This window comes from Phycomyces blakesleeanus, assembly GCF_001638985.1.
Source record: "Phycomyces blakesleeanus NRRL 1555(-) unplaced genomic scaffold PHYBLscaffold_38, whole genome shotgun sequence".
In the NCBI taxonomy this organism is placed as follows: Eukaryota; Fungi; Mucoromycota; class Mucoromycetes; order Mucorales; family Phycomycetaceae; genus Phycomyces; species Phycomyces blakesleeanus.
The window spans coordinates 279,527-305,204 of record NW_017265168.1 but is presented as its reverse complement, the minus strand read 5'-3'; the positions used below and the strand labels follow the sequence as shown (position 1 = coordinate 305,204).

The 25,678-nt window shown below is 33.5% G+C and overlaps 7 protein-coding genes and 1 non-coding gene across 8 annotated transcripts; 4 read left to right on the top strand and 4 right to left on the bottom strand.

Moving 5' to 3' along the window:
* Positions 1–766: 766 nt before the first annotated feature.
* Positions 767–1,316, top strand: PHYBLDRAFT_102534 (hypothetical protein; the record flags this gene model as incomplete). The annotated part of the gene is made up of 2 exons (XM_018427729.1): positions 767–1,116; positions 1,175–1,316. Coding segments are annotated over 2 exons (492 nt in total), but the record flags the coding sequence as incomplete, so codon positions are not given.
* A 1,936-nt stretch (positions 1,317–3,252) lies between these two features.
* PHYBLDRAFT_175492 (hypothetical protein) lies at positions 3,253–3,997 on the bottom strand (the record flags this gene model as incomplete). Its single annotated transcript, XM_018437502.1, has 2 exons — positions 3,253–3,702; positions 3,794–3,997. 2 exons carry the CDS (start codon positions 3,995–3,997, stop codon positions 3,253–3,255), a joined length of 654 nt encoding a protein of 217 aa, XP_018284238.1.
* A 3,936-nt stretch (positions 3,998–7,933) lies between these two features.
* Positions 7,934–10,836, bottom strand: PHYBLDRAFT_70967 (C2H2-type zinc finger transcription factor; the record flags this gene model as incomplete). Its single annotated transcript, XM_018442375.1, has 4 exons — positions 7,934–8,166; positions 8,452–9,382; positions 9,457–9,812; positions 9,906–10,836. 4 exons carry the CDS (start codon positions 10,834–10,836, stop codon positions 7,934–7,936), a joined length of 2,451 nt encoding a protein of 816 aa, XP_018284237.1.
* Positions 10,837–13,234: 2,398 nt separating this feature from the next.
* Positions 13,235–13,307, bottom strand: PHYBLDRAFT_t284. Its single transcript has one exon. It is a non-coding gene; the product is annotated as a tRNA-Phe (tRNA).
* Positions 13,308–16,902: 3,595 nt separating this feature from the next.
* On the bottom strand, positions 16,903–17,933 carry PHYBLDRAFT_175490 (hypothetical protein; the record flags this gene model as incomplete). Its single annotated transcript, XM_018437501.1, has 4 exons — positions 16,903–16,960; positions 17,037–17,125; positions 17,615–17,707; positions 17,871–17,933. The coding sequence occupies 4 exons, from the start codon at positions 17,931–17,933 to the stop codon at positions 16,903–16,905; spliced, it is 303 nt and encodes a 100-aa protein (XP_018284236.1).
* An 832-nt stretch (positions 17,934–18,765) lies between these two features.
* Positions 18,766–19,713, top strand: PHYBLDRAFT_152763 (hypothetical protein; the record flags this gene model as incomplete). The annotated part of the gene is made up of 4 exons (XM_018432989.1): positions 18,766–18,889; positions 18,980–19,000; positions 19,076–19,556; positions 19,614–19,713. The coding sequence occupies 4 exons, from the start codon at positions 18,766–18,768 to the stop codon at positions 19,711–19,713; spliced, it is 726 nt and encodes a 241-aa protein (XP_018284235.1).
* Positions 19,714–21,409: 1,696 nt separating this feature from the next.
* PHYBLDRAFT_70970 (hypothetical protein) lies at positions 21,410–23,041 on the top strand (the record flags this gene model as incomplete). The annotated part of the gene is made up of 6 exons (XM_018442376.1): positions 21,410–21,859; positions 21,918–22,106; positions 22,147–22,206; positions 22,288–22,455; positions 22,530–22,625; positions 22,913–23,041. 6 exons carry the CDS (start codon positions 21,410–21,412, stop codon positions 23,039–23,041), a joined length of 1,092 nt encoding a protein of 363 aa, XP_018284234.1.
* A 342-nt stretch (positions 23,042–23,383) lies between these two features.
* PHYBLDRAFT_70971 (hypothetical protein) lies at positions 23,384–25,624 on the top strand (the record flags this gene model as incomplete). Its single annotated transcript, XM_018442377.1, has 8 exons — positions 23,384–23,435; positions 23,664–23,745; positions 23,776–23,777; positions 23,836–24,000; positions 24,081–24,454; positions 24,593–24,734; positions 24,912–25,339; positions 25,439–25,624. 8 exons carry the CDS (start codon positions 23,384–23,386, stop codon positions 25,622–25,624), a joined length of 1,431 nt encoding a protein of 476 aa, XP_018284233.1.
* Positions 25,625–25,678: the final 54 nt, after the last annotated feature.

The window sequence follows — 25,678 nt, the reverse complement described above, 5'->3', positions numbered from 1 at the left end:
CCAAAAACGAAACAAGCAGTTATATGCTTGACAATTCGTTCTTTGAGCAACAACCCGCTCAAATGGATATCAATGTCACTTATCCAGCTTACGACATGATGGATATCAACAATAAAGCCTCTGTTGATGATTCAATTGACTTTGATGGTTTCTTGGCTGCTGCCACTAATAACGTTGAGGCCGATGAAGAGGACGCTTCTCCTATGGAAGCCAATTCCAGCAATGTTGAGGTGGAGTACACCTCTGGTAAGAACAATTAAAAGAAAATGTTAATAATAACATTATTACATATGATTATGTTTATGTTAAATATTAACTGTGTAAATATATTAGAGAATGGTCCTGGATTCACACGTGTCCAAAAGCAAGGAATAGCCCAAGCTGAACCAGAGCAGGCCAACATTGAGTACGACCAGTTTGTACCAATGTACACTCCCAACAGCAGTGCTGAGGCCGTTAGTCTGGAGTTGTTCTCCTTGTTTTTTGAGAACAGTGTTTCTTGTGAAATCTACGATCAGTCTGTCAAGATTGTAAACAAGTATATGACAGAACGTGGATCCCGTAAGTTTATTACTATTACATATCTACTATATTACATATACTTACTATTGTATTAGCTAAAACGGATTCACTTCTGTCATATTACAAGGTGGATACCTTGCTCAAGCAAGAATACACAGTCAAGGCACAGGTGTATGACATGTGTGCCAGTGGGTGCTTTCGTTTCCCTGATTTTGAGCCTGGAAACTCAATTGTTGAGAATGAGGTGTGCCCTCACTGCAATGGACCATGGTACCAGCGTGAGAGAGGCACTATATCACCTGTACAGACAAACCAGGTAGTGCCTCTCTCAGAGCAATTACGCTTCAAGTTGGCTTACCCTGAAGAACGGGCAAAGATCACCTATGGCATGGAGGTTTTGGCTGGTGGCCAATCGAATGTCCATAAGGATATCCTTGATGGAGATGGCATCCATAGACTGCTCGCAGGTGGGATTGTTGGCCAGGGTGACATGGTGGTGTCTATGTTTGTTGACCAGTTCAACCCCTTCAAGGACGCTGCCATGTCAGCTAGCATCATTCATGTTATTAACATGAATATCAACCCTGCCGAAAGGTAAATAAAACACATTGATTTAGATGTATATTTATATATACTAAAATAATATATTTAGGTACAAGAAGGGTAACATGATGCAGCTGGCCATCATCCCAGGGCCTAAGCACCCAAAGAACATTGCTTCGTTTGTGGAGCCCATCCTTGCTGACCTGCGAGCCTTGCAGACAAGTGGAGTGAAGTGCTGGGACGGAGACCAGTATGTGGTGCGTAAGGTTCATCTTGTCATGGCAACTGGAGATACTCCAGCTGTCTCTGACTTGATGAACCTTATGCATCACAATGTACAATACGGCTGCCGCCATTGTTTTGCGCGTGGTGAAAGCATTACCAAGACCATGTGCTTCCTGGAGAGCGAGGGTCCTGCCCCTATGAGGGATGTAGGGAGTATTCGCAGAGCTGAATGAAGTGTAAGTTATGAAATATCAAAAAAAACCACTAACATCATTTTAGAGACCTGATGGGAGGAGATACAATGCCTTTGCAGAGTTACCCACACTCACCAGTTCTGCTTTCTTCGGCCAGGACGAGATGCACCTCCTAGGTCATGGAACAGGGCACCAGCTCTATCAAGCCCTTGGTGGCAAATTCTGCCCTGCGACTGCAGGCCCGGGCAGAAAATCCCATGGAATGCACCTCCAAGAACGCCTGCAACAACTTGAGTACCCCTTTGCCCTGGATGTTAGCCTAGATGACATCGAAAAAGCAGTCAGCACATTCAGGGCAGATATACCCACGGCATTTACCAGTACGTGGAGGTCGATGAAGGAATCGAATGGCAAGAGGAAGGCTGTCAATTGGATGGACTTCCTCTTGTTTGTTGTACCAACCATGGTAATCGACCACCTCTGCTTTGCAGATGCAAAGCAGGCTGTGAGAGACCTGGTGCTGGCGTGCTCCATTGTCCAACAATGGAGTATCACCACCAGCGACATTGTTGCCGTGGAGCAGTAAGTCACTTAGATATATATTTCTATCCGGTTTTTAATGAGTTTTATAGGACAATTGGCCACTGGCACTCCTTCCTAAGGTGCAAGATTTCGGACGGTAAGCTGAAATCCAACATATTCGTGATGAACCAGCACATGCTGGTTCATCTTGGTTTCATGTTGCGGGAAATGGGCCCTTTGTGGGCTTACAGCTGCCGTCTGATAGAACGCACAATCGGAGCCTATACCTCTGCGATCAATTCCAGGAAGGAGCCCGGAAAAAACATGGAAAATGTTCTTTTCCGGATGGCGGCCATCAGCCACTGCCGCGGCAACCGTCCAGCCAGGACTGGACCAGCTGACAGAAGGACCAGCAACTTCGAGGTTGCAAGTGATGATGTTACTGGTCCTCAGCTGTGGTCCAGTCCAACCAGGTATAGCATGGCTGAGTTGGCCAACACCATTGGCATGGAATGGGAGGATCTCGTCCAACAGTTGGTGCCTTTCCGGGCAGGAGAAGGAGTTTCCTCCTTTGAGGAACAAGACTCAGTGGTTTGCACCACGAAGATGTGGAAAGTCTTGGTGGTTTACAGAGTCTGGTCCTCCTTTGACAGTAGACATGTTCGAGCTAACAATCTTGTTGTGCTCAAACATATGTGGGAGTAAGTGTTGTTAGTTATATTCTACATTGTTAAAAGTCGATATTAGTTATAATTTAATTATGTTTTTTGAAAGTTATGGATTTGTTCACAAATTTTTTTCCCACACTATCAAAGGAGTGACCAGGCTCTTTGCAGCCACCGAGAGTCTTTCTGACGTCAGGCCCTTGCTGGGCATGCTCTTCCCTGTTTTGAGCAACCACTCGCAGGGCGAGATGAGGATAGTAGACGTGAAGTCCTTCAAGGGGATGGCTGGCCTCGTTCACGATACTAAGGATGGGGCCATTAGACATATCGTCTGGCCCTTGCCGACCCACAACCAGTAGTTTTTTCTTCTTCTTTTTTTTCCCTCTTTCTTTTTAATAAATGTATATAAACCTTTCGTCTTATTCAGATATTACTCAACGAAGTTGATTGTCATTATCATTTTATTTAAAATTGCGCATCACCAGAAAATGCAAATTAACGGTATATCTGATTGATTGGCTATATTTGTAACCTTGATCAAAATTGTAAACAAAAAAGAACAGTCGTCTTTTTTTTCTCACTTAAAATAGACGACTGAGTTTAACACATGAAAAAAAGATTAATTGCGGGTCCACAGCTTCTAAAAGGGGCTTATAACACTCTAAATTTAGTAAGATTGATATGATTTTTACAAAGTTACATGGATTTTGCAGATATGCAATTATTTCTGCGAGTACTTGCACTTTTTTTTCTACAGTGTCAGTTTCACGGCCAGATCTTCTTGAATTAGTATTCAAGGCTCGTCTTGTTTCTGGAAGTTCCCTTTGCTGGCGACGTCTACTACAGAAGTTTGTATATATACACTTACGAAGGTCGCGTGTCCTCATATCAGTGCCAGCAAACTTCTTTTCCAAGTAATACAAGAGTTGTTTGACTAACTCTCTATTTGGAGAGCGATCAAAACGAACATCAACTGCCCACTTTGGTTTTATGGCGTTTGCTTGGATTTCTGCCTGGTCTCTTGATTTTAGCTTTGGGTTTCACATATAATCATGAATGTATCCCTATTATATTTTAATTAGCAACAAGATTGGCAAGTGTCTTTTGTATCTTTATAATTACAAATACAGCGTTAGTATCACTTGATTTGGTGATGGGAAGGGCAGCAGAAGTGGATGCAACACTAGTGGGCACATGCGCAGATGCTGGGAGGGCAGACAAGGCATCAATGCCATTAATGGCGGTTGTGTTACCGGTGATCACTGCACCGATTCTTGTATCCATCAATGTGATCTTATCCTTCATGGCCTTCATCTCTTCTTTCATCGCATTCAAAGCTTGTAGCAACTGGACATCAGTGCTAGCAAGAGAAGGAGCGAGTCTGCGGTTGGGGGGTAGGCATTATCTGTAATACATTATAATATTTTCAATTGTTAATATTAGTTCTTTTTCTTTTTTATTCTCTTTTGTAAGAGACAATCCATCTATTTTGTTATGTAAATTACAATAAATTCGCAACGTAGATTTGTTGAGATGATATAATCAAGAGTGAGTGACATTGAATTGCAAGTAGAAATATTAAGTATTTATAGGCGGTAGTGATGCTTCAGGAACACTTCAAAGACAACTTCTTGAAACACTGAGATGCAAATCGGCCTTGATACATTTTTTGACCTCAATTGATCACCTCTTTTCAGTTTTTTTTTGCTATCGTTTATTGGATAAGCTTTTTGGTATTTTGTTTCAAACGCGGAAAAAAAATTTACGTCTTTTTCTTTCTTCTTTTCTGCTTCTTTCCTCTTTTCCAACGTTTGTCATTATTATATTAGTGGCTTTTTTTCTGGTAACACACTTCTTTATTAAATACTTTTTTATAAACAATAAAAATTAATATATTCTTTTATTATCATAATAGATACTCGTTTGCTCTCATTTAAATGCATTCATTTCACAATCGCTGTCCAGATTAACAAAGGTCAATATTATATTTTGCAAAATTGACATCTATAAAAATTCTTCTGACTTGTTTTTTTTATTACAGACTTGATCATCAAGAATAACTGCTACAAATGAATTTGGTTAAAAACATCAAGGTAGTATATATATATATATATATTATTTTGACATGTATCTTACTAAAATGAAGTCTTATTATAGATGAACATTGTTGATCCCGTCTTTGATTTCCCTTACATTATACAGCTGGAAATGACATTACATAGTAAGGATCACTACTTTATTTTTTATTTTAGTTATATTAATATTATAATATGTTAACATAAAATATTATTATTTTTCACTAGAGTTCTATCAAGTGTTTACAAAGACAATCTATCTCTGTTAATATATATTCTTGCTACTGGTATGTAAATTATTTATTATTTTATTTGATTCATAAAAATTAATGTTTTTCGTTGTTTTTATAGTGAAAGATATCATAAGGAACACCATGGATTAGCAATATTGACATCTATTTTTTGCTTGCTCTTTTCCAATATTTACAATGTAAGTATAAAAGTGTACACAAAATGTAAAAGCATACTACATTAAATGTAGTACCCAGCACACATAGCTAATAATTTTTCTATGCTTCTTAAAGACTGTTGTATTTCAACAAACAGTCTGCTTTCTTTTTATATTTTCAGGTATTTCTTTTCTGTAGATAATTATTTTATTCAAACAGTATCAAGCAAACCAGTAGAAGCAATAACGGATATCCAATAAATCAATACTATAAGATTGTTATAGTTCTAGAAACATTCTGTTCTTTCCAAATAAATACTATTATAAACTTTTACCAATAAAACAATTTCTGAAATTAAAATAAAAACGATTGAACTATACTATGGTTCAGAATCCAAAGAATTGCTCAAGTATTGAATTTAATTGGATATAAAAGATAATGAAGAGGTGTAATGTTGAACTATACTACTGTGTCAAGATCGAAAATAAATATATTATCCACCTTTAAAGCTCCATATAAAACATATAAAAATAAAACCTTGGTTTCAAAAAACTCTTTTCAATATCCCAAGTCAGATCAACACACCAAAAGTGCTAAAGAACTATATCCCCGGCATTTTTATTTGACCCCACACATGTGTATAGCTGGTCATGGCACATGGTGCTAAGACGAACTTGTTACATGGTGATATGTATCTGGACTCAATGTTAAACCCCGTCTTGACACCTGAGTAACTACGCCTTTACACATACGTATGTCAGGTCATTTTTCCAGTGTAGCATTTGTAACTAAGTTGCAGAATCAATACCACAGAGGATTGTCAAGTTTATAAATAGTTTTTAGATAGAATAAAATAGGCTTTTTATTAAATATATTTTTCAACTATTTATACAAGTTGATATTTGATTTCTGGTTAAAAGAATAGTTACATTAATATATCTTAAATGCTAGTTATCTAGTAATATTTTTATAAGTATATCTACTATCTTAAACACCCAAAACATATACAAGAGACCAATTACACCACGGGAGATTTTTGATATCAAATATAGATTTGATTTACTCCCAAGCATTTTGATTGGTTTAAAAAATCTGAACTTTTTGGAATATCAATTTAGAGCAATTTTCTGAGATATTATGTCTGCATTAGATAAATTTGAAAATGTATGCATCTATATATATACAGACCCATATCAGTACTGAATAAAATTTTAAGATTCCGCCAAATCAAGGCATCAACTTCTTTAACATTCTTACACTAGTTTATCTATATTCACTTAACATCCCATGTTTGAAAACATATATATACTAAGATATGGCTCTTAAAAAAATAAAAAGTAAATTTATTAAAAAAATTAATAATGTGTTGACCCTCCACGAGCCTTCTTCATCTCATGTAAGCGATTAGGCATTGACATGCAATGTGTCTTGCAAATGTCAGCCGGAATATTCTTCTGTTCATTATGAATAGCCCTCTCCAGCTTATTAAGATTTTTTGGAAAGGGGACTCTGGCATTCACTTTTCTGGTAAGATATGCCCATAAATTCTGTATGGGGCTGAGATCTGGACTGTTCGGCGGCCATACCATCACTGGGAAGTTCTGATGCTTCTTCCACTCTTCTGCAAGCTTAGACTTATGACAAGGAGCATTATCTTCTTGGTAGATAAACTCCCCATCATTGTTCTCACTAAGAGATTCCATAAATGGAAGAAGCTTCCTTTTCATTAAGTTCATATATGCATACTGGTCAAGTGTGTTCTTTATAGTTTTCAATGGGCCAACTCCTCCTGCCCATACACAGCCCCAAACTATAATGGAGCCTCCGCCACACTGCAGTCTTGGTCTAATGAACTCTTCTCTGTATTTTTCTTGAGGATACCGCCATACTCTAGTATTGCCATCTCTGCTGAAAAGCATAAACCTTGACTCATCGCTCCAGATGATGCGATCCCATCTCTGATTGGTCTCTCTGACATGATTAGCAAATGCCAACCGCTTCTTCTTGTGTGCTTTTGGTCGCAGTGCCTTGTATACAACTTTACAAGAAGACAATCTAGATCTACGAATAGTTCAACGAATGGTAGACTTGGAGATGAGATGCCCTAGGGTGTCAGACATGAAGGTAGTAAGACCCCCAAGTGTTGTCTCACGATTCGTCTTCATCTCATTAATCAAGTGACACTCATCTCGCTCATCCATTATCTTCAAAGTTCCTTTTCGCTTATCAGGAAATATGGTTCCAGTATCTCTCCATCTATTGATTGTGGAATACACCATTGCTAGAGGTATACCATTCTTCTCAGAAATTTCAGCAGCAGTGCCATTTACTATAGCATCACCAATTATCAGTCCTCTTTGATAATCTGAAAGCTGCTTTCGTTTGGGAAGAGTTTGCTTTTTGTTTTGGTGAGACATGGTGAGATTCGAATGAGGAAAAGCTTTGCAAAAATAAATAAAAGGTAGTGTAATGGTAATGCCTTGATTTGGCGGAATCTTAAAATTTTATTCAGTACTGATATGGGTCTGTATATTCTTGGAGTTTTACCAAAAACAAAAAATAACTTAGTAAAAATCAAGAATTTTTATTAAAAAAATATTTATTGATATAAATTTTAATTAATACTGCCAATTGTACACCTGAGAGGCAAAGAACTGATATGATCCAAACTTGTTAAGATTAATTACAAGCTTATTGTCATAAAAAGTGTGCATGTCAAGCTTGCAAATTATTGTCAATTGATCGAGTGGAGTAGTTAGATCATTAAAGAACCTTTGTGCGCAGAGAAAGATGTTCTCTTAACCATGGGCACTACTCTCAACTCTGTAGTGTTCTACTCTCAGAGAGGAGACCTTTCCAATAATATAATGGACTGGCTGATCTCTACTCTCCTCAAGTGCAAATACTCCAAAGGTATTATTACCAGGTGAGAGATCTGCAATATTGTCAATGTTGTTGTTATTAGCAAAGTCTCTTGATCTGCCATACAAGATATCCCAGAAGCTCTTGTCAAAATTTTTGTGAAGGAACACTGCAGTATCACTAAAAAAATGCTATCTCTGGCTGCCTTTGTTCATCCATGAGCCACCATCAATGACATGTCTCATAACTGCTTGCTTGATGAATATGAGACATACGTCTCTTGAGGTGCTTAACCTATTTGTATGTATTAGGTGCTCACGAATGTGTTTGTTAAACTGCTCACCTTTTTTGGTTTTGTAATGTAAAGCAGTTCTAAATCTTCAAAGGTTGTTGAGAAGATGAGTGAGCAGATGTAATTTAAGCTTTGAGATATACAGCTTATGACACTCAATACTATAATTCTTGTCATAAAAATATAGTTTTTGGATCAGACTAGTAACTGTATTTTTAACTTTGGCTATATAAGAATTATAATTGTACTTAACTGCTCTAACAAATACCAGGGAACAAAGATGGCCAAGATAGACAAAACATGGGGCTATGAGAAAGAATTCATTATCATTTAAAAACTTGGTAGCCAAGACAATGGGAAGGATTTGTACAAGAATCTTAAAATCTCTTCCAAGGAACAAGCTGCAATGTCTTAGGAGTCTAGTAAACTTTTGTGATAAATCTTGAAACTTCTCATATTCCTTCAAAGAGTCCATTAGCTTGTTCAGTAAACTGGGGTGTCCCTTTAGAACAACCTTTACCAAATCGGTTACCAAATACTTTGCAACACCAAGAAGAATGTTATGTAGTATTTCTATAGGTGTATTGGTCAATGGATCAAACGAATCCAGATCTAACACTACATCCATTGCCCTATATCTGAAGCTTAGTTCACTTGCCTTAAAATTTTTACCAGTTGAGGGAGCATCTGGTATAGTTGAACTTCTATCTGAGGTAGATGCAGCAATCTGGTAATGTTTCTTGATTTTGCTAGCATGACTACCCGTATAGTGTATCTCATCCTTCAATTTTTCTGCGGTTCTTTGTAACACCACGTAGCATTTCCAGCATGGATACAGACAAGTAGGGGCACGTAAACCACAGAGCTCAGAATGGCATGGTGTGTCAGCCTCAATCCAAAGGAGTGGTGCTACGACTAAGACGTGTTTGTTGTCTTCAGCTGAGAACATCACCAGTCCGTTTTCAAGCATCTTGAGGTCTTTGACAAAGACAGGAAGCAATGACATTCCACTTGCACCATCTTTCTTTGGGATTGCAGATAGGAAGTAGATGTTCTCTATCGAAGACCTCTCTTCAAAGAAAAGAGCTGCACACTTTATAGACCAACTTTTGTAAAGATTGTACTGCTTTGACTGGCTTCCTGACATGTTATTGGAGCAATCCTGACCTTGTAAAAACGGTTTTTGTTATTTGGATTGTCAGGACCTTGAGAGATATGTCGTTTCAGGAAATGGGAGACTAGAAGCAAAGACCGGTGGACTGGAAGTACAGGATCAATCTTCTCTGGGAACACACTGAAGCAAAAGTCAATATGAATAGAAGAAGCATCAACCCAGAGTAATTTCTTAACTCTCATACTGATACGCTTAGTTTCGATGTGAGCAAAATGATTGTTTTCAGGGAGCAAAACATTATAATCTTGAGGATACACAGCAGAGATGTCTATCATATAAAAAGCCCTTACCAAAAAATGAGCATTGGCAGAGCCACCAGCAAACTCAACAACATCCCCAGACCAAAAGTCTATCTTGTTGTGTGTAAACATCAGCTGCTGGAAATTCTTGTGTGTTCTCTATTTCTTGCCTTACTGTAAGCATACAAACTAGTCTGCCATACAATCAGGCATAGCAAACATGAACTTTGCTTTCACAGAGTTCGTGGCAAGTAACTTCAAGTGATCTGAGGGCATGTTTACATATGCTAAGACAGACTTGTTTTTAGGCAAATCGATTGTCACGGGTGTCGAAGTGAGTACAGGGAGCTTGGACTTCTTTCTGCTCTGGTAGTTCAAGAGTGCATCCAAACGGGGTAGCTTGAAAGATGATCTGTTTGTGTTGGCTTCCTCTTGCAGCTTTAGGATAAGTCTAATGGTCAAAACAATCCTTTTCAAGATTCTACAAGAGAACATATCGTTGTCACCATTTACCAGAGCAAATAACACCATTGACTGAAGGTCTGGAAATGGGTAAGTAGTCAAGATATTAAAATTCCAGGTTGAGCATGCTCCAAGTAAGCTGTCAAGCCAATCAACATTTTCATCTATGAGTGAGTCAAGGTTGGTTACAGAAGATATCATGCTATCCCAGATGTGTGCATATAAAAAGTTAGCTGGGCCTGCATCATCCAGGGAATGACTTACTTTCTCCATGTCAATATTGCTGCTGTTGTCAGAATTGTCCATTTTGCTGGCACTTTTGTCAATTTTGCTGGCATTGTTGTCAAGCTCAGTGTCCATCCTACTTTTTACAGTAGAATTGGTGTCTTTGTCTTCACACAATGAATCTTCATTTTCAGGAACAGGAGATTCATTGATTTTGCAATCAGGAACATCTTCGAGATTTTCAATTGGGCTGTTGTTTGTGAAATCTTCTGATGCATGAAACTTTTGTAGATGGCATCTAAGTTTCCACTCTTGACTGAAGTTCTTTCTACAAAGCCAACACGTTTTTATGTTTTTGGTTATACTGAAAGTGGTTTGGTCATGGACTTTTGAAGCAAAGAATGCCACTCTTGCATACTTTGGTTTTTTTGCAATTCGTGGCACCATTGCATTCTTGGCATGCAATGTGTGATTAAGTAGAACAAAGTTAAAAGAGCTAGCATATATTTATTACTTTTCACTCTGAAACTACAAGTCGATTTGTCTCAGAAACCAATGAAAAATATTATTTATGTAGCCAGTGGCAATCTTCTGTTGCTCTCTATAAACCAATAAGAACTGATTACTTAATACTGTCTAGCTGGACACAAAAAATAAACATTGATTGTCTTTTTTTGTTTCATACAACTTTTCTTCTTTTTCTAAAGATCAGATAACGGATGGAACATGATCTTGCTACTCATTGAATAATTATACTACAGATCAACTCTGATCCTCCCACATGATTAAGATCTTGAAAGGTATTGCTAATAATATGATCTATTATAATTTTTGATTAATAAAATCTCAATGAATTATAGTAGGGCATGTGAAATCTTGACATAAAGAGATATGTAAAGAATCTTGCTTGTATACTGATTTTATCTATACTGTTGTAAATGAGTATTGACTACTGCTGTAATTGAGAATAAGTCTGAAGGAAATAATATAAGGCCTCAGCTATTCCAGTCAAAGGTGTCTACCGATTACTTTATTATTTAACACACAGGTTTAGCATGCATGATAGTGATTATATTTCATATGATGATATCACCATAATATGGGATACATCAGTGGATTATTATAAGCATAATTATAACTCATAAACACATTTACTTTCGATGTTAATAATTCATTGGGACTACACACATTTATATAATTAATCATACATTAATTATCCCAAGATCATGTTGCTCTGATTAAGGCTCAGATAGGATCGATTACCTGACCCCAGTCATATAATTTTCCCAATCCAAAACAATATAAATAGCAGTAGTAGTTCAGTGTAGGAACCTGGTCAAACTTTGATACAAAATCTTTTCTCAATAAACAAAACCTACACAAGTTCTCACGAATCTTCGTTCCTAATTTCAAATCTTGAATTCTTCCTCTTAAAAACTTCTTCAACTTCAACCACCACAACATATACTTACATAAACATATGTAATAACTATGCGGAGTTATATAGATATACAAGGCTAGTTTAGACAACTAGGCTTGGAAGACAAAGATTATGAACTTCAAAAAGATAGTCTTTTATTAATAGCAATTGATCAAGTATTTATACTAAATATTAAGAGATAGAGAAAGCTAGAGATAGGATATGCTGTGGTATACATAAGCTTATATATACCACAACAGTACAAGACAGAGACAGAAACAGAAACAGAAGGACGCAGAGAGATGATCCATGCATTGAGAGATGCAGACAGTGAGAACGTCAGAGTACTAGTTACAGCTGAGATATGGGCGGGGTTATCCTTAGACACAACACATATGTCTTCTTTTTTTTGCTTTGTTTTGTTTTTGTTTTTGTTTTTGTTTGTTTTAGATTTAATTAATATGTGATAAGTCATCTAAAACATAGTAATCTTCATCAAAAATCCATATACTAATAACCTTTGTTTTTTTTGTAAGTTTGACATTTTTACTCAGATTTGGCACTTGTTCTTTCAATAGTTTCTTTACTTGTATTTTAAAAGCATTGATGCAGTTTCTGTTTTTGAACATGCCATTGGGTTTTTCAAAATTCTATTTGCTTTAATTTCTAAAAATATTTTCAGAGTAGCTATTAAATATTTCTAGCTGCTAGTGCAAGCATGCCTACCCTACAGTAGTAGCTACTGCGGGCTGGTATGGGAAACCTAAAATTATTTACCCCCAATATTTTCAACCTATAAAAATAAATAAAATCAAATTTTACCAGCCAATTTTTTTATAATTCCATTTTTTTAATTTTGCAATTCTTTTGACTGGGAGCTCAAATTATTTCTCTTCCCAAAATGAAAGTAGTTTACTCTCAGCTAGAAATCAAAAAATGTTACCAGAAAAATCTGCTGTGGTGTAGCAATGTCAAGATCTTTTACCCTAAAAGTCAACCATTATTAGTTGCTTGTGAACTCCAATTTTTATGGCCAATGTGTCATGCCCGAATTCTTGTCAGCCAATCAGGATGACGATTACACAGAATTCTCTTTTGAGAATAATGACCAAAGTAATTTCCTTTTGCTCACAAAAGAATTAGAAAGCACATAGCTTAACAAAAGTAGAATAGAAACCGAAACAGACATTTATAATGGCTGGGTAGATTTAGAAAAGATATAAAAGAGAATGTTATTTTTTTCAATAAAAGTCATCTATCTTTCTATCCTCTTTTTATTCTTTTATCTTCGTTTACAATTCCCAGTAGGTTTGACCAATTTTGGCTGTGTTATAGCATTGGAAGAACAACCCAGATCGAAAGCGACAAATATCAACTCTGATAAAAAAAACTCAGATTTTAATAATTAAGTTATAAATTATTACATGCCACAAGTGTGGATTGAACACACGACCTTTAGATCTTCAGTCTAACGCTCTCCCAGCTGAGCTATTGCGGCGTAGCTGACTTTGACGCTGGGTAATGTAATAATGATCAGCTTTTAATAAAATTTCGGTTGTCTGGCAGTTCGGTGACGTTACAGAATTCTGTAATTCTTGAAAAAATGATATTCTATTATTATTATTATTTTTGATTTTCTGACGGTGGCCGAGGCTGAATAGAAAGCAATTTTTCTATTCGTAGAGCAAAACATCAATAAGTACAACAAAAAAGTATCATCCTGTCAACAATAACTTCAGGCAATTATACATATTATCTTATTTTCTTATTATATTTAACTGAACAAATCGACTTGGAATTAATATTATTTTCATTATTATTATATATTCTTACAAGCATAATTATCTACATAATTATAACTTAATAATTATATTATTTTATTTGTATTTAATGATAGTAAAGAACAAATTATATTTAATAGATTGTTGATTGTACAACTTTTATTATATTTTTTTTTATAATTTTATTTATTTAATTATTCAACAAGTTAATTACAAAACTATAAATATTGCAATACTTGCATTTAATAAACATGGATTTTCTCCGTCTTATTTTCTGACAACAAGTTCTTTTAATATTTAATACTGTTGATATTTTACTTGTTTGAGTATCTAAGTATATTGAGTCAAGTCTATTGAGATTGATCAATAGTACTGTTTTTCTCTTATTTTTCTCTTATTGATTTTATTATCTTTAATTCTGCATTCTCTTTTGAGTTTGTCTTTTTCTCTCTTGTGAAAAAAAAGATTATTTTACATCTATGAATCTATTCAAACCTCGAAAACCGTAATAATATTATCTGTCAACATTTACTACAAATACAAGCACCATATGCGTCATTGTTGACACATAGTGTAGTGGTGCTGTCGGCCTCAGGCTAAAAACCAAATTCTATCAAGTTCAGACTTTCTTTTAAAAGCCCCTTTTAATTTTTCTTCAAAATTTTAATTTTAATTTTAATTTCTTCCTTCCATTTTCACAAAATTGCCTTTTTCCAAAACTGATTTTTTGAAAATTAAAATCTTTTCCCCTTTATTTTTTCCAAAATTGTTTTCTCTCTTTTCTTTTTATTTTATTACTGCACACTAAATGTGACGCTTCCTCTCAAATACTACTTTACCAAAATTGTTAACTGAATAGTTTTTCTCTTTATTTATAATATACTTCTTTCTGATATTTTTCTTTTCTTGTAGTTATATATTATAAATTCATTTATTTTGTCTTTTATGATAAAATATTTATACAGTTATTTTTCTTTATATTTTCATTTACAATTATTTTATTGAGTTTTATCTAGCCTATTTATGCCATATATTTTATCCATAAAGTAGTATAAATATCTCTTTAAAATCAATCAATAAATAACTATCAAATTTTTTTGATACAAGTTTTCTTCAAGATGCTGTTTATTATCTCTAATCTCTTATGAAATTTCTTCCGTTTTTATTTATTTTTCTGTCAAGTCTTCATAGAAGATTGATCATCCCCTTTTATTTATGTCTTAGTAAATTTAGCATAGTAAATTTCTCTTTAGCTAAATTCTTTACTTTATTAAACATTTCTTTCTCATAGTTAACTTTTTAGAATTAGTAGTATTTACTTCACTTCTTTTAGTTTAACTATTTCTCTAATCATTCAAATTATTTACACTCTTACCTTAGTGTTAATTTCTCTTTCAATTTCTTTAACTGGTCTATTTGGTAACAAAGAGACTATTTTATCACCTTAATTTATTTGATATCGAACCCAAATCCTTAATTCCTCTTTTTAATGCCTCTTCTTATATATAATTATCTTTTCTTGTATATCTTTTATACATAACTACATATCATATGCAACATTTTTGACACGGAGTGTTGTAAAAATAATCCACATTTAACAAAAATTCAGTTGTCCAGCAGTACGGTGACATTGTAGAATTCTTTGTAATTCTAGAAGTTATATTCTATTTTTTTTTGATTTTCTGATGGCGACCGAGGCTGAATAGAAACTAATTTTTCTATTTGTAGAGCAAAACACCAATAGATACAATGAAAAAACATCATCTTGTTAACAATAACTTCATGCAATCACACATTGTATCTTATTTTCTCACTATAATTAACTGAATGAATCAACTTAGAATTAACATTATTTTTATTATATTTTCTTTATAAGTATAATTATTTTTATGATTATGACTTAATAATTTTTTTTATATTATTTATACTTAATAATAGTAAAAAATAAATCACATTTAGTAGATTATCAATTATACAACATTTTATTATATTTTTCAATAATTTTATTTATTTAATTATTCAACAAGTCAATTGCAAAGCTACTTAAGAGTTTGTATAAATATTGCAATACTTGCATTTAATAAACATTGATTTTTCTTTGTCTTATTTTCTGACAACAAGTTTTCTTAATTTTTAATACAGTTAATATTTTATTTGCTTTATTATCTGAGTATATTGAGTCAAGTCTATCTACTATGGCTAAAAAAGTGGTAATATGTTACCACTTTGGTAGCATAACTACTATTTTTTATATAATAATAAATGACAGATATGAGTCTGTATAGCAAGATTCATTGTTTTTTTTGTTTTTTTTGGTTTTTTATTATTTTTGGTTTTCTTTCACGCCTCCCTTTTTTTTGCTCTACTGTATATAATACTAGTATATAATCTCTCTTTTTATTTGCCATATAAAATGAATCACTTATTGAATTGAATTAAAATGAATTAGAATGAATTGAATTGAATAAGATTTTGCTTCAATTTATGTTTTATTATATGATAGTAATACTATTTAAAACCTCTCTGTTGGAACTTGCAAAAAAGACACAGTATTATTTGGCTACTGCAGAGAATGCAGTAAAAACTCTTCATCTCAAATGCATTTTATATGTTTCAAGTACTTTGATATAGACTAAATGATCTTCTTTAATCCTTACTGGTTTCTACAAATATATCAATGTTAGAGAGAATAAACAAATAGATATAATAATGTAGTGCTTACCTTTATGTAATATGCTTAATAGCTTCAAAGAATTTTTTTTGCTCTAAAAATATATATATTAGAAAATAATATGAATGCGCAAGCTTTAGATGTTATTAAAAAGTGTTAGAGTATCTACAAGACAAATAAAAAAAGCAGTGAGTATCACTCAAAATCATTACCAAATAAAACCCAAAAATGTTTTTGAGCCATACAATATAAAATCAAGTTGAATCTAGTTGAAAACTGAATAAGCATTGTTTTATTAACACAAGATATATATTATATCAAAGTACTTACATAGAGTATAACATCTATCAAGTATAACATAGCAGCACAAGAGTATTACTACTTTTTTTGTTCTTTAAAAAAAGAATCTAATGTGCTTCATTTAAAAATTAATTGTATCAATGCTGCAGATGTTATATATTAGTTTTCAATGCTAATGACTATATAGATGCCAATCACATAAAAAAGGGCAACACATCTTTATTTAAAGAGAGAGAATAAAAAAAAACAAGAGAAAGGAAGAGAAAAGAAAAAAATAAAAGACAAATATAAAAACTAAACTAAAAATATGCTAAAAAATATTTTGAATCAATCAAAACCTTCTACAATCTTTGCCTTCTCTGATGTGCTGGCTCAACACTCATTTCTGCCAGAGAAGACCTTTATAAAAAAGTAAAAAAAATTATATTAGTTTCGTATTGACAGCATCAAATCAGCAGAAACTATGGTAACTTACAGCACATTCACTATAATAGGCGGCTTTCCACCATTACTTTCTGATATATTATTAGAAGACAGTGAAAAATCATTTGCATCTTGCTGCACCTTATAATTTTTTTAGACGTTTATTAAAATATATGAATGAAACCTTTTAATTAATAAAATTATAATGTTCTTCTCTACCATTTTTCTTTTTTGCTTCTGGTTGTCACTTTTGAAGCTTCCTTGGAGGAGACTTTTGGCACATCACATGCTCTTGCACTTGTAGATAGCAAAGTAATTATCCTTTGCCATTCTCTTTAATTGTATCATGTAGTACTCCCAGTGCTTTGCTGGGATATCTTTTCATTCTTTACTTAAAGCAGAAAAACTTTTGTCAATGAGATCTTGCTTGATTGTGCAGCTCAACGTCTTGAGCTGCAATTGTTTCATAAACAAATCAATGTCTGAAAGAAGTATTAATTGGGGCAAAAATTGCCCTTCTGAGATTTCTTTACAACAATTTTTTCATTTCTGTTCATGAAGCAACTGCAATAACAAATTGTATTTCTGGGCTTCGTTTTTCTCTTTGAAATTTTCACCTATATGAATTACTTGTTTTCCAAGCTGGTCAGGATACTCAGTGAATTGAGACTTTTTCACAGACTTGGCAACACGTTCAAAACCTACCAAAAAGGATGTTGTATACTATCATATTAATAAGACAAGTAAATATACAGATATATAGTAGATGTGTCTTATCACTTTGCTTAATGATGCTTTGTTGTATTATATTAAGATCTTCTGCGCTGACAGCTGAGGCAAATTGTTTGCTAAGCTAATTCTGAAGTATGCATATCATTTGCTTTACTTTAGCAATATTAATTCCAATTTTTTTGACAGAGTTTATGAGTGTGGTGTTGATATCAGACATTTTTGAATTATTATTTTTTAAGAAAGATAAAAAGAATAAAAGTTGTACTTCCCATTATATATATATTTCACAATATTTACTCATTTAACTTCTTGAAAAGATATATAACAGCTTAACCATAAACATGTTGTTACTATGACATTATTTTTTTAATTTTTGATGCCAGAATATTTTACTGGTTAAAATAATGACATCAGTGTAAATGGACTTTGTAATAGTAACACAATGTTTAAATATGATATAGTTAATTAAGTATTCATCATTGATCTTGTAAAGTAAATGTTATGATAGTTATACTTATATAATACTTGTTGTCATTGTTGATCAAGATGTGTTTAGCTAATATCATCATCATTGTTATTATTGTGATATCATTGCGAGAAATAAAATAAAAGAAAATAAACAAATTATCCTGAGATAAAGAGTATATAAAGCTCTTTTTTATGTTGTGCAGATATAACCAGAATCTTTTTTACAGTTTCATTTTATATGCTAAATACTTACTAAAGCAATCAATATGTCTTCCTCCAACATCAATCAGCAGAGAGATAGATTATTTACACAAACACACATGCAATTAATGTGTCCTGTCGTTCAACACTTACCATCAGCTTCAGAACCATAAGAGAGGTCATGAAAGCAACTTGGCGTCAGCAAATATCATTTCACAATATATTACAGAGGATGTTGAAATGCAAAATGATATTAGAAATAACATTATTGACGATAATGAATTAGTTAGCAATTCAGATAATAATAATCAGTGTAAAATTATTAATAAGTGATTGGAATACTCATTTAATAATGCGTTATAGATTATGCTGTGAATGCAATGGAGATTAACAATACCATTTCTTACAAGTGCAGTTGTAGTTTTGAGGACAGTGAGGGTGAAGCTCACATTTACAATAGCAGCAGAATTGGTAGCAATACCTTTACAAAGGCCGAGTTGATGAGTATTCATCTCTCTCAATTAGTGCTTCAGCACAGAATTTCTAGGGCAGCTTACAGAGATATTGTCTGATTTGTTAATACAATCATTTGAGATCACGATGAAATTATGTTGGGTAAAACAGAATATTTATGTTATCTTACACTTTAATTTCAAATTTCTAACATGTACTGATGTTGTTTTTTTTTAGAACCTGGGGCTAAGATCAGCCATGGCAAAACTGTTGATGCATTGCTTAAGTCCAAGTCAAGTGTCAAGGGCCATGAGTATGATGTCTGTCCTAATAGTTGCCAATTGTATGTCATTAATGATGATCAGGAATCTTGTGTTGACTGTGGTGAACCGCGATACAAGACTGATACTGAGCAAAATCAAACACCAGCTGCCAGTATGAAGTTCATGTCAGTTGGTGATATGTTTTCTCAAATACTAGCTGATCCAGCCACAAGAGAACTCCTTCATTACAGGGCTAACTGGAAATCTGTAGCTGGTCAGCTCACCAATATTTTCGATGTTGACAATTACAAGCAGTTGGTGAAGCAAGGCTTGTTCTCAAATCTCAATGATATTACCATTGAGCTATATACCAATGTTTCTGTTAACCAAAAAAAGAGCAAGAGTTTGTACAACATCATTTATGCTGTTGTGTTCAACCTTGACCCATCAATAAGGTAACAAATCAATTAATATATTAATTTCAAAAAAAAAGCTACTAGTAAAAAGCTTAGATACACAAATGAATATCTCTTGCAGCTGGCAATCTTGTCTGGTCCTAAAAAGCCTACCCACTTGGACTCTTTCCTGATGTCAATCATCAGTGAAATATAAGATCTTTAGGTGCATAGCACTAAAAAGATAGGGTAATTTCATCTGGATTAAATGTACTAAAAATGTAGATAATTGAGCCGATATCATCACAATTTTTGTGATATATCATTTTGAGCAATTGTACAATATCATCTATGGTGCTGATGTGTATCATCATAACAATGGGTACACAAAAACCCAATGTAGAACAATTGTCAGTCCGCAAACTATGGAAACTGAATAAATATTGTAGTTACGCTTTACTTCAATTGAGTCTATCTCTTTATGTGTTATATTTTGAGATCTATAAAGAGCTAGCATCCCATATTATTATTTTTACCTGGTTTTTTTATTGGCTGCATAAATGCTTTAAAGACTATCAAAGTGATGATTGTAGGTTTTTTACACTATAAAGAAATGATGATAGTTGGTTTTTTATATATACTCAAAGTGATAAAACTAGGTTTTTTATACATACAAAAGCAATGAAACTAGGTTTTTTATAATGGAAAAGAGAAACAAAGCATGGGTAGATTTTTATAAACAAGCCTCTTTGGTTTGTTTATTTATTTTACTTTTATTTATTTTTTGGAAAAACATTGAGTTATACATTTTTTGTTCAATTTTGTTTTATTTGATAGGAAAATCTTTTCTAGATAAAAATTCTAATTTTGCAACAGTTTTCATACTATAGCTATTATAATCGCTAATACTTTTTGCTCACTATATATAATTTAAAGCCTTCTGGAAATAGACATAGAATACATACTTTAATGGCGGGAATGCTATTAAAAAATGATTAATAGAAAAGAAGAATTAGTAAATGGTTTAAATTGAAATTTCTTCATAAATACTTACAAGACAGAGAAGACTTGACATGAAATTGATATAAAAATGTTCTTCACAATTATCAAGACAATACCAGTAGTCTTTGAATAGAAATACGTTGTAAAAATGAATAATTATTAATATTGTGTATAGTAAAGGCGTATTTGTTAAATATATTGTAGTTTACTTACCAAATATTACTGATTATACGTCTTTGTGCATAATATCAGACATAATTAATAAATTGTAGTAAAAATAAATATATATTTATGAGTAAGACAAAAGAATAATTTGATTTTTTTTTTAGAAAAAAACTTATCATCATGTTCAATTAAGAGATGATGAGACTCAATGGAAATGAGTAGCAATGACTAGACAAACAATATGATGAGTAACAAAGATCTGTAAGAGAATGATATCTTACCTTCATATATCAGACAGAGTATAGCTAAACAAAGAGACACATATTTGGCATTGAGCTATAAAAGAAAGAAAAAATTGTAAGTGAAATTGTAAAAACATAAGCAAAAGAGAAACAAAGAAAATATCAATAATAAATGTTGTTAAAGGAAAAAAAAAAAAAAAAAGACTTGTCTTGAAATCCAGTTTGACCCTAACAAAATGCGGGCTGTAAAAAGTAATACTCCAAAACAAGATGACCACCATCATCTTGAAATACTACTTTGTGCCTCATTGAGTTAGAAAAGAAGTTGTCTAAATGTGGATCAAGCAGTTGAGAGATGTGCTTAAATATCAAATGAAAGGTAGAGAGTTAATCTGCACCACTTATCCTCTTTACTTGTATGTGAATTTTAAATATGATACAACGAGTGTAGTGAATTGTACAATATTAGTTGAAAATTATTAATATTTATTTTATTAACAGAAAATGACAAAGCGTATTTCTACTGCTTTCTACCAACCCAACCTACACATGAATGCTGTTCTTAATAGCACAATTGCAGGTGTTGTTGCTCCAATTGATATACCAACTCCAGAAGTAGCAGTTGTCACAGTCTCTGAAGTTCAAGTTGATGTGACCCCAATGAATCACGTCCTTACCTTGTTAGCAGCCAACAATGTGTTGATGCAATCCTTGCAAGAAAATGCAAAAGGAGTGACTGATGCAATAACTCATTTGAAGAATGGTCTGGATTTTTCCAACAAGACAAATGAATTTTCGAAGAACTCGGTTCTTCAGCTCATGACTGCAAATGCCAAAATAAAAAAGGCAATGACCAGCCAAAATTCCGTGATGCCTTCTGCTGTACTAGTGGATTCTTCTTCTTTCATGGATGATGATCTTGACCTTGGAGCAAAACATCATCTCTTGATTTCTGTAAGTAAATTGATAATAATAACATTACTGATTATTATATCTAATACTATTTTTATAGCAACTTATCAATAGTTACATCAAGAAACCAAACTTTGTTAGCACAGACCCACTTAAAGTTGCTGAGAATAATAATAAATCAGCATGGTCAATGACTGGCACATATGGCAATAAGTACAACAAGACACTTGCACTGGCTCTCTTCAAGTACCTGAGACCTCAAAGATGTTGCACAAATGTGTCAAAGAGTGTCAATATAAATATAATAAAGAATCACTACCAAAATCAAGTGCGAGTCTTCTGGACCTCAGAAGAGTAGATTATGGCTAGAAATAAAGCTGGAAGAAGACGTAACAGAAAGAAGACTGTAAGTTTTAAAATAAAGTTAATTTACTATTCATTTAATGTTTTAATACAATATTCTTTGGTAGCTTCTTGACCGTCGTATTATCACGTACCAGACATACACAGAGGCTATTCATGATAGCATGAATCGATATGATTGCGGAAATATTCTTTTTATTAATGTGATGTCTGATGATGAGTCGGATGGAGATAACAAAGTGCGGGCATATCGTCCCAGCTGGAGAACTGATGAGATAATGTTAAACATCTATCTATGTTTTAAAGAAAATAATAATACTTTATTAATACTATTTATTCTTTAAACCAGCTCCAGACGTTTATTATTACTATTGATGAACTTACTGTTATCCATTTGAAGAAAAATTCAGAAAGCTTGAAAAAGCACATCCCTTATGAGAAAGAAGTGAGCATTCCTGAGAATTTGGCAGTCACTTTACCAGATTGATGCTTTTCAAAATAAATCATTTTTTTCTTGCCAACTATTTTAGAGTTTTTTTTCTACTTGTTTATGTTTACGGATTAGCATGATGTATACAGATGCATGTATAACATGCCAAGTACAAACAAAAATTTATAGAAATAATAAAAAATAAACATGCAGTTATATATATTAGTCTGTATTAATTAATATTTTTTTATACGTGTTTTAATTTTGTATTTGAATCTAAATATATATTTTTTGTGGCAAAGGAACTACACACATCTGAACTTCGCCTTCTAGACCAAGGTGCTCGCCTACTGCGACTGGATAGCAGATTCTATGCACTGGGAGAATACTGTTCATGCTGTCATCTTCGAACTCCACCTCATTCACCTTAACTCCCTCTTCTGCTCTGGTCTGAAGTAAAACTTCCTTGTACTATTGTACATATGCAAATACATACTGACTCGCATGATCAGCAAATGAGCACTGCAAAAACAGATCAATTTCGCATATATAAAATATACCTAAGTTCTGATAGACAGAATAGATAAAATTGTAGTTCAGCTCACTTTTGTGAGTAAAGTATTTGAATAGTATTTTAAGCTACTCTATTGGCTACTGGCAGCTGTGTAGCATTATAATGCAACATCAAACTCAAATAAAATAAAAGTGTGTTTTCTTTGAAGTCTCTTTCTTTACTATTAAATACTAATGTAAACCTTTCTTTTCATTTTAAAATGGCTCCTATTCGCAAACCAACTGTTAGAAAAGAGTGTCAATGCTCTATCTGTAAAAGCAAGACACTAAGATTCAATCATGTATCTGTTAAAACATTTAAATGTCATCAAGAAAAAGATAATCATGATATTACACATGTTCAAATGCGTACAATTAATACATTTGCTTTACTTTATTTTATTTTATTTTATATCATTTCCTTTTTTATTATTTTATATAATAATAATAATAGTAATAATAATAATAATAATACTAACACTAATAATAATAAATGTGTAGCCCATGAAGACACATGCAATACAATTAGTAGTACTGTTTCTGAGCCTGTAAATCAAGAGGAAGATAGTTTTGAATTTGAACAGTAAGATGTTGAAATAAATTCTGAGCTTAGAAGTAAGAAAACGTATTTTATTACATTGATTTATTTGGGTCTAACATTCTGCTTTTGTAGACCTAAATGATCTAAATGCCATTTTGGATATACAGACAATAAACCAACCTTTCTCTGAAACGAATTGTGTGTTTGGCCCTGAAGATAACGTCCAGTATACAAGTGACACTTATGAAGAAGAAGAATATGAAGATGAATCCGATGTTGGAATAGACAATGATGAAGGTAGGTACACAGCTTTAGATAATATTATATCCTAAAAAATAGAGAGTTAATCAATATTCTTTAAAAAAATCAAATTAAAGATTCTTTGTTAGAATTAATTTCGGAATTGAATTTAATTCACCAATTCATTATTATTTCGGTTGCTATTTTTGTCTCGCTATACATCATCGATGAAGGAGCTGTAATCCTGATTGCCATAATCAACAAGATCCTGCAGTTTTTGTTTGACCCATTCCGCCTTCCTGTGAGTGTTGCTGGCCTCAAACATTTGTCTGGATTTGAAGCGTTGACAAGTGGTGTCAAAAAGTATGTTGCATGTAGCAAATGCCATGCCATATATGATAATGAAGCCGCCCCTTTGTGTTGTACATCACCCAATTTTGATAAAACCTCCTTGTGTGGCAACAGCTTGTTTAAGTCTGGTCCCAGGTCAAAAGTATCCAAAAAGACATATGTATTTCACTCAGTCAAGAAAGCTCTAAAGACGTTTTTTCAATGCCTAGATTTTAAAAACAAGATCAACTCATGGAACCATGGCCCAAAAATGAATAGAACTTTGTATGACATGTACAATGATGCAATATGAAATGAGATAGTAGACGTAGATGATATACCTTTTGTTGATACCGAGCAATCACTCATTCTCATGCTGAACATTGACTGGTTTCAGCCATTTGATGGTGTTACCTACTCTTGTGATGCCATATATCTTGCAATCAATAATCTTCCACGCAGTGAGCAGTTCAAGAAGGAGAACGTGATTCTTGTTGAGTTAATACCAGGACCTAAAGAAGCAATCACTTCAGACATAAATAACTATCTGAAACCGCTTGTGGATGAGTTTATGAAGCTGTACAAAGATATTAAGATTAAGACTCACCAATGCCCAAATGGTACTTCTATCTGAGCAGCCCTTCTCATGGCTGCCTGTGATATACCTGCTGCAAGGAAAGTATGTGGATTCACATCCAATACAACTACAAATGCATGCCACAAGTGTAAGTGTCAATTTTTGAGGTTGGCTGGAACGAGTTCCATTGATCATTCTGGATTCGATTTCTCAAAGTGGCTCCTTCGCACTAAGAATGACAATCGTAAGGATGCAGAGATCTGGAGAAATGCAACCAAACCAACTGAGAGACAGCGTCTTGAAGTTGCACATGGTGTTTGCTGGTCCGAACTGCATCGTCTTCAGTACTTTGACATTGTCTGCTGCACAATCATTGATCCCATGCACAATCTTTTCTTAGGCACTGCCAAAAGAATGCTGGAGAGGTGGGTTGCGGATGGATTAATTGACGATAAAAAACTTGTTGTCATGCAAAAGACTGTTGAGAAGGTAGTGTTGCCACCCGATTACACATCACTTGGGACAAAGATTGCGAAGGGATTTCCCTATATGAAGGCTGATGAGTGGAAGTCTTGGTGCCTTGTGTAGTCTCCTGTGGTTCTAAGGGATGTGTTGCCATTGCCAGAGTTCAAGAACTGGATAGAGTTTATTAACTCATGCAGATACTTCACCAAGCCTAGTGTTTCCAAAGAAGATGTTGAGAAAGGACACAAATGCACTGCAAAAAAGTGCCCAAATTCCATATGCAATAGGTTTCTAGGATTCTTGAGATAGAAAGCCAAAATTTCTATCTCAGACACTTTTTCTAGATTTTGACCTTGGGTTCCC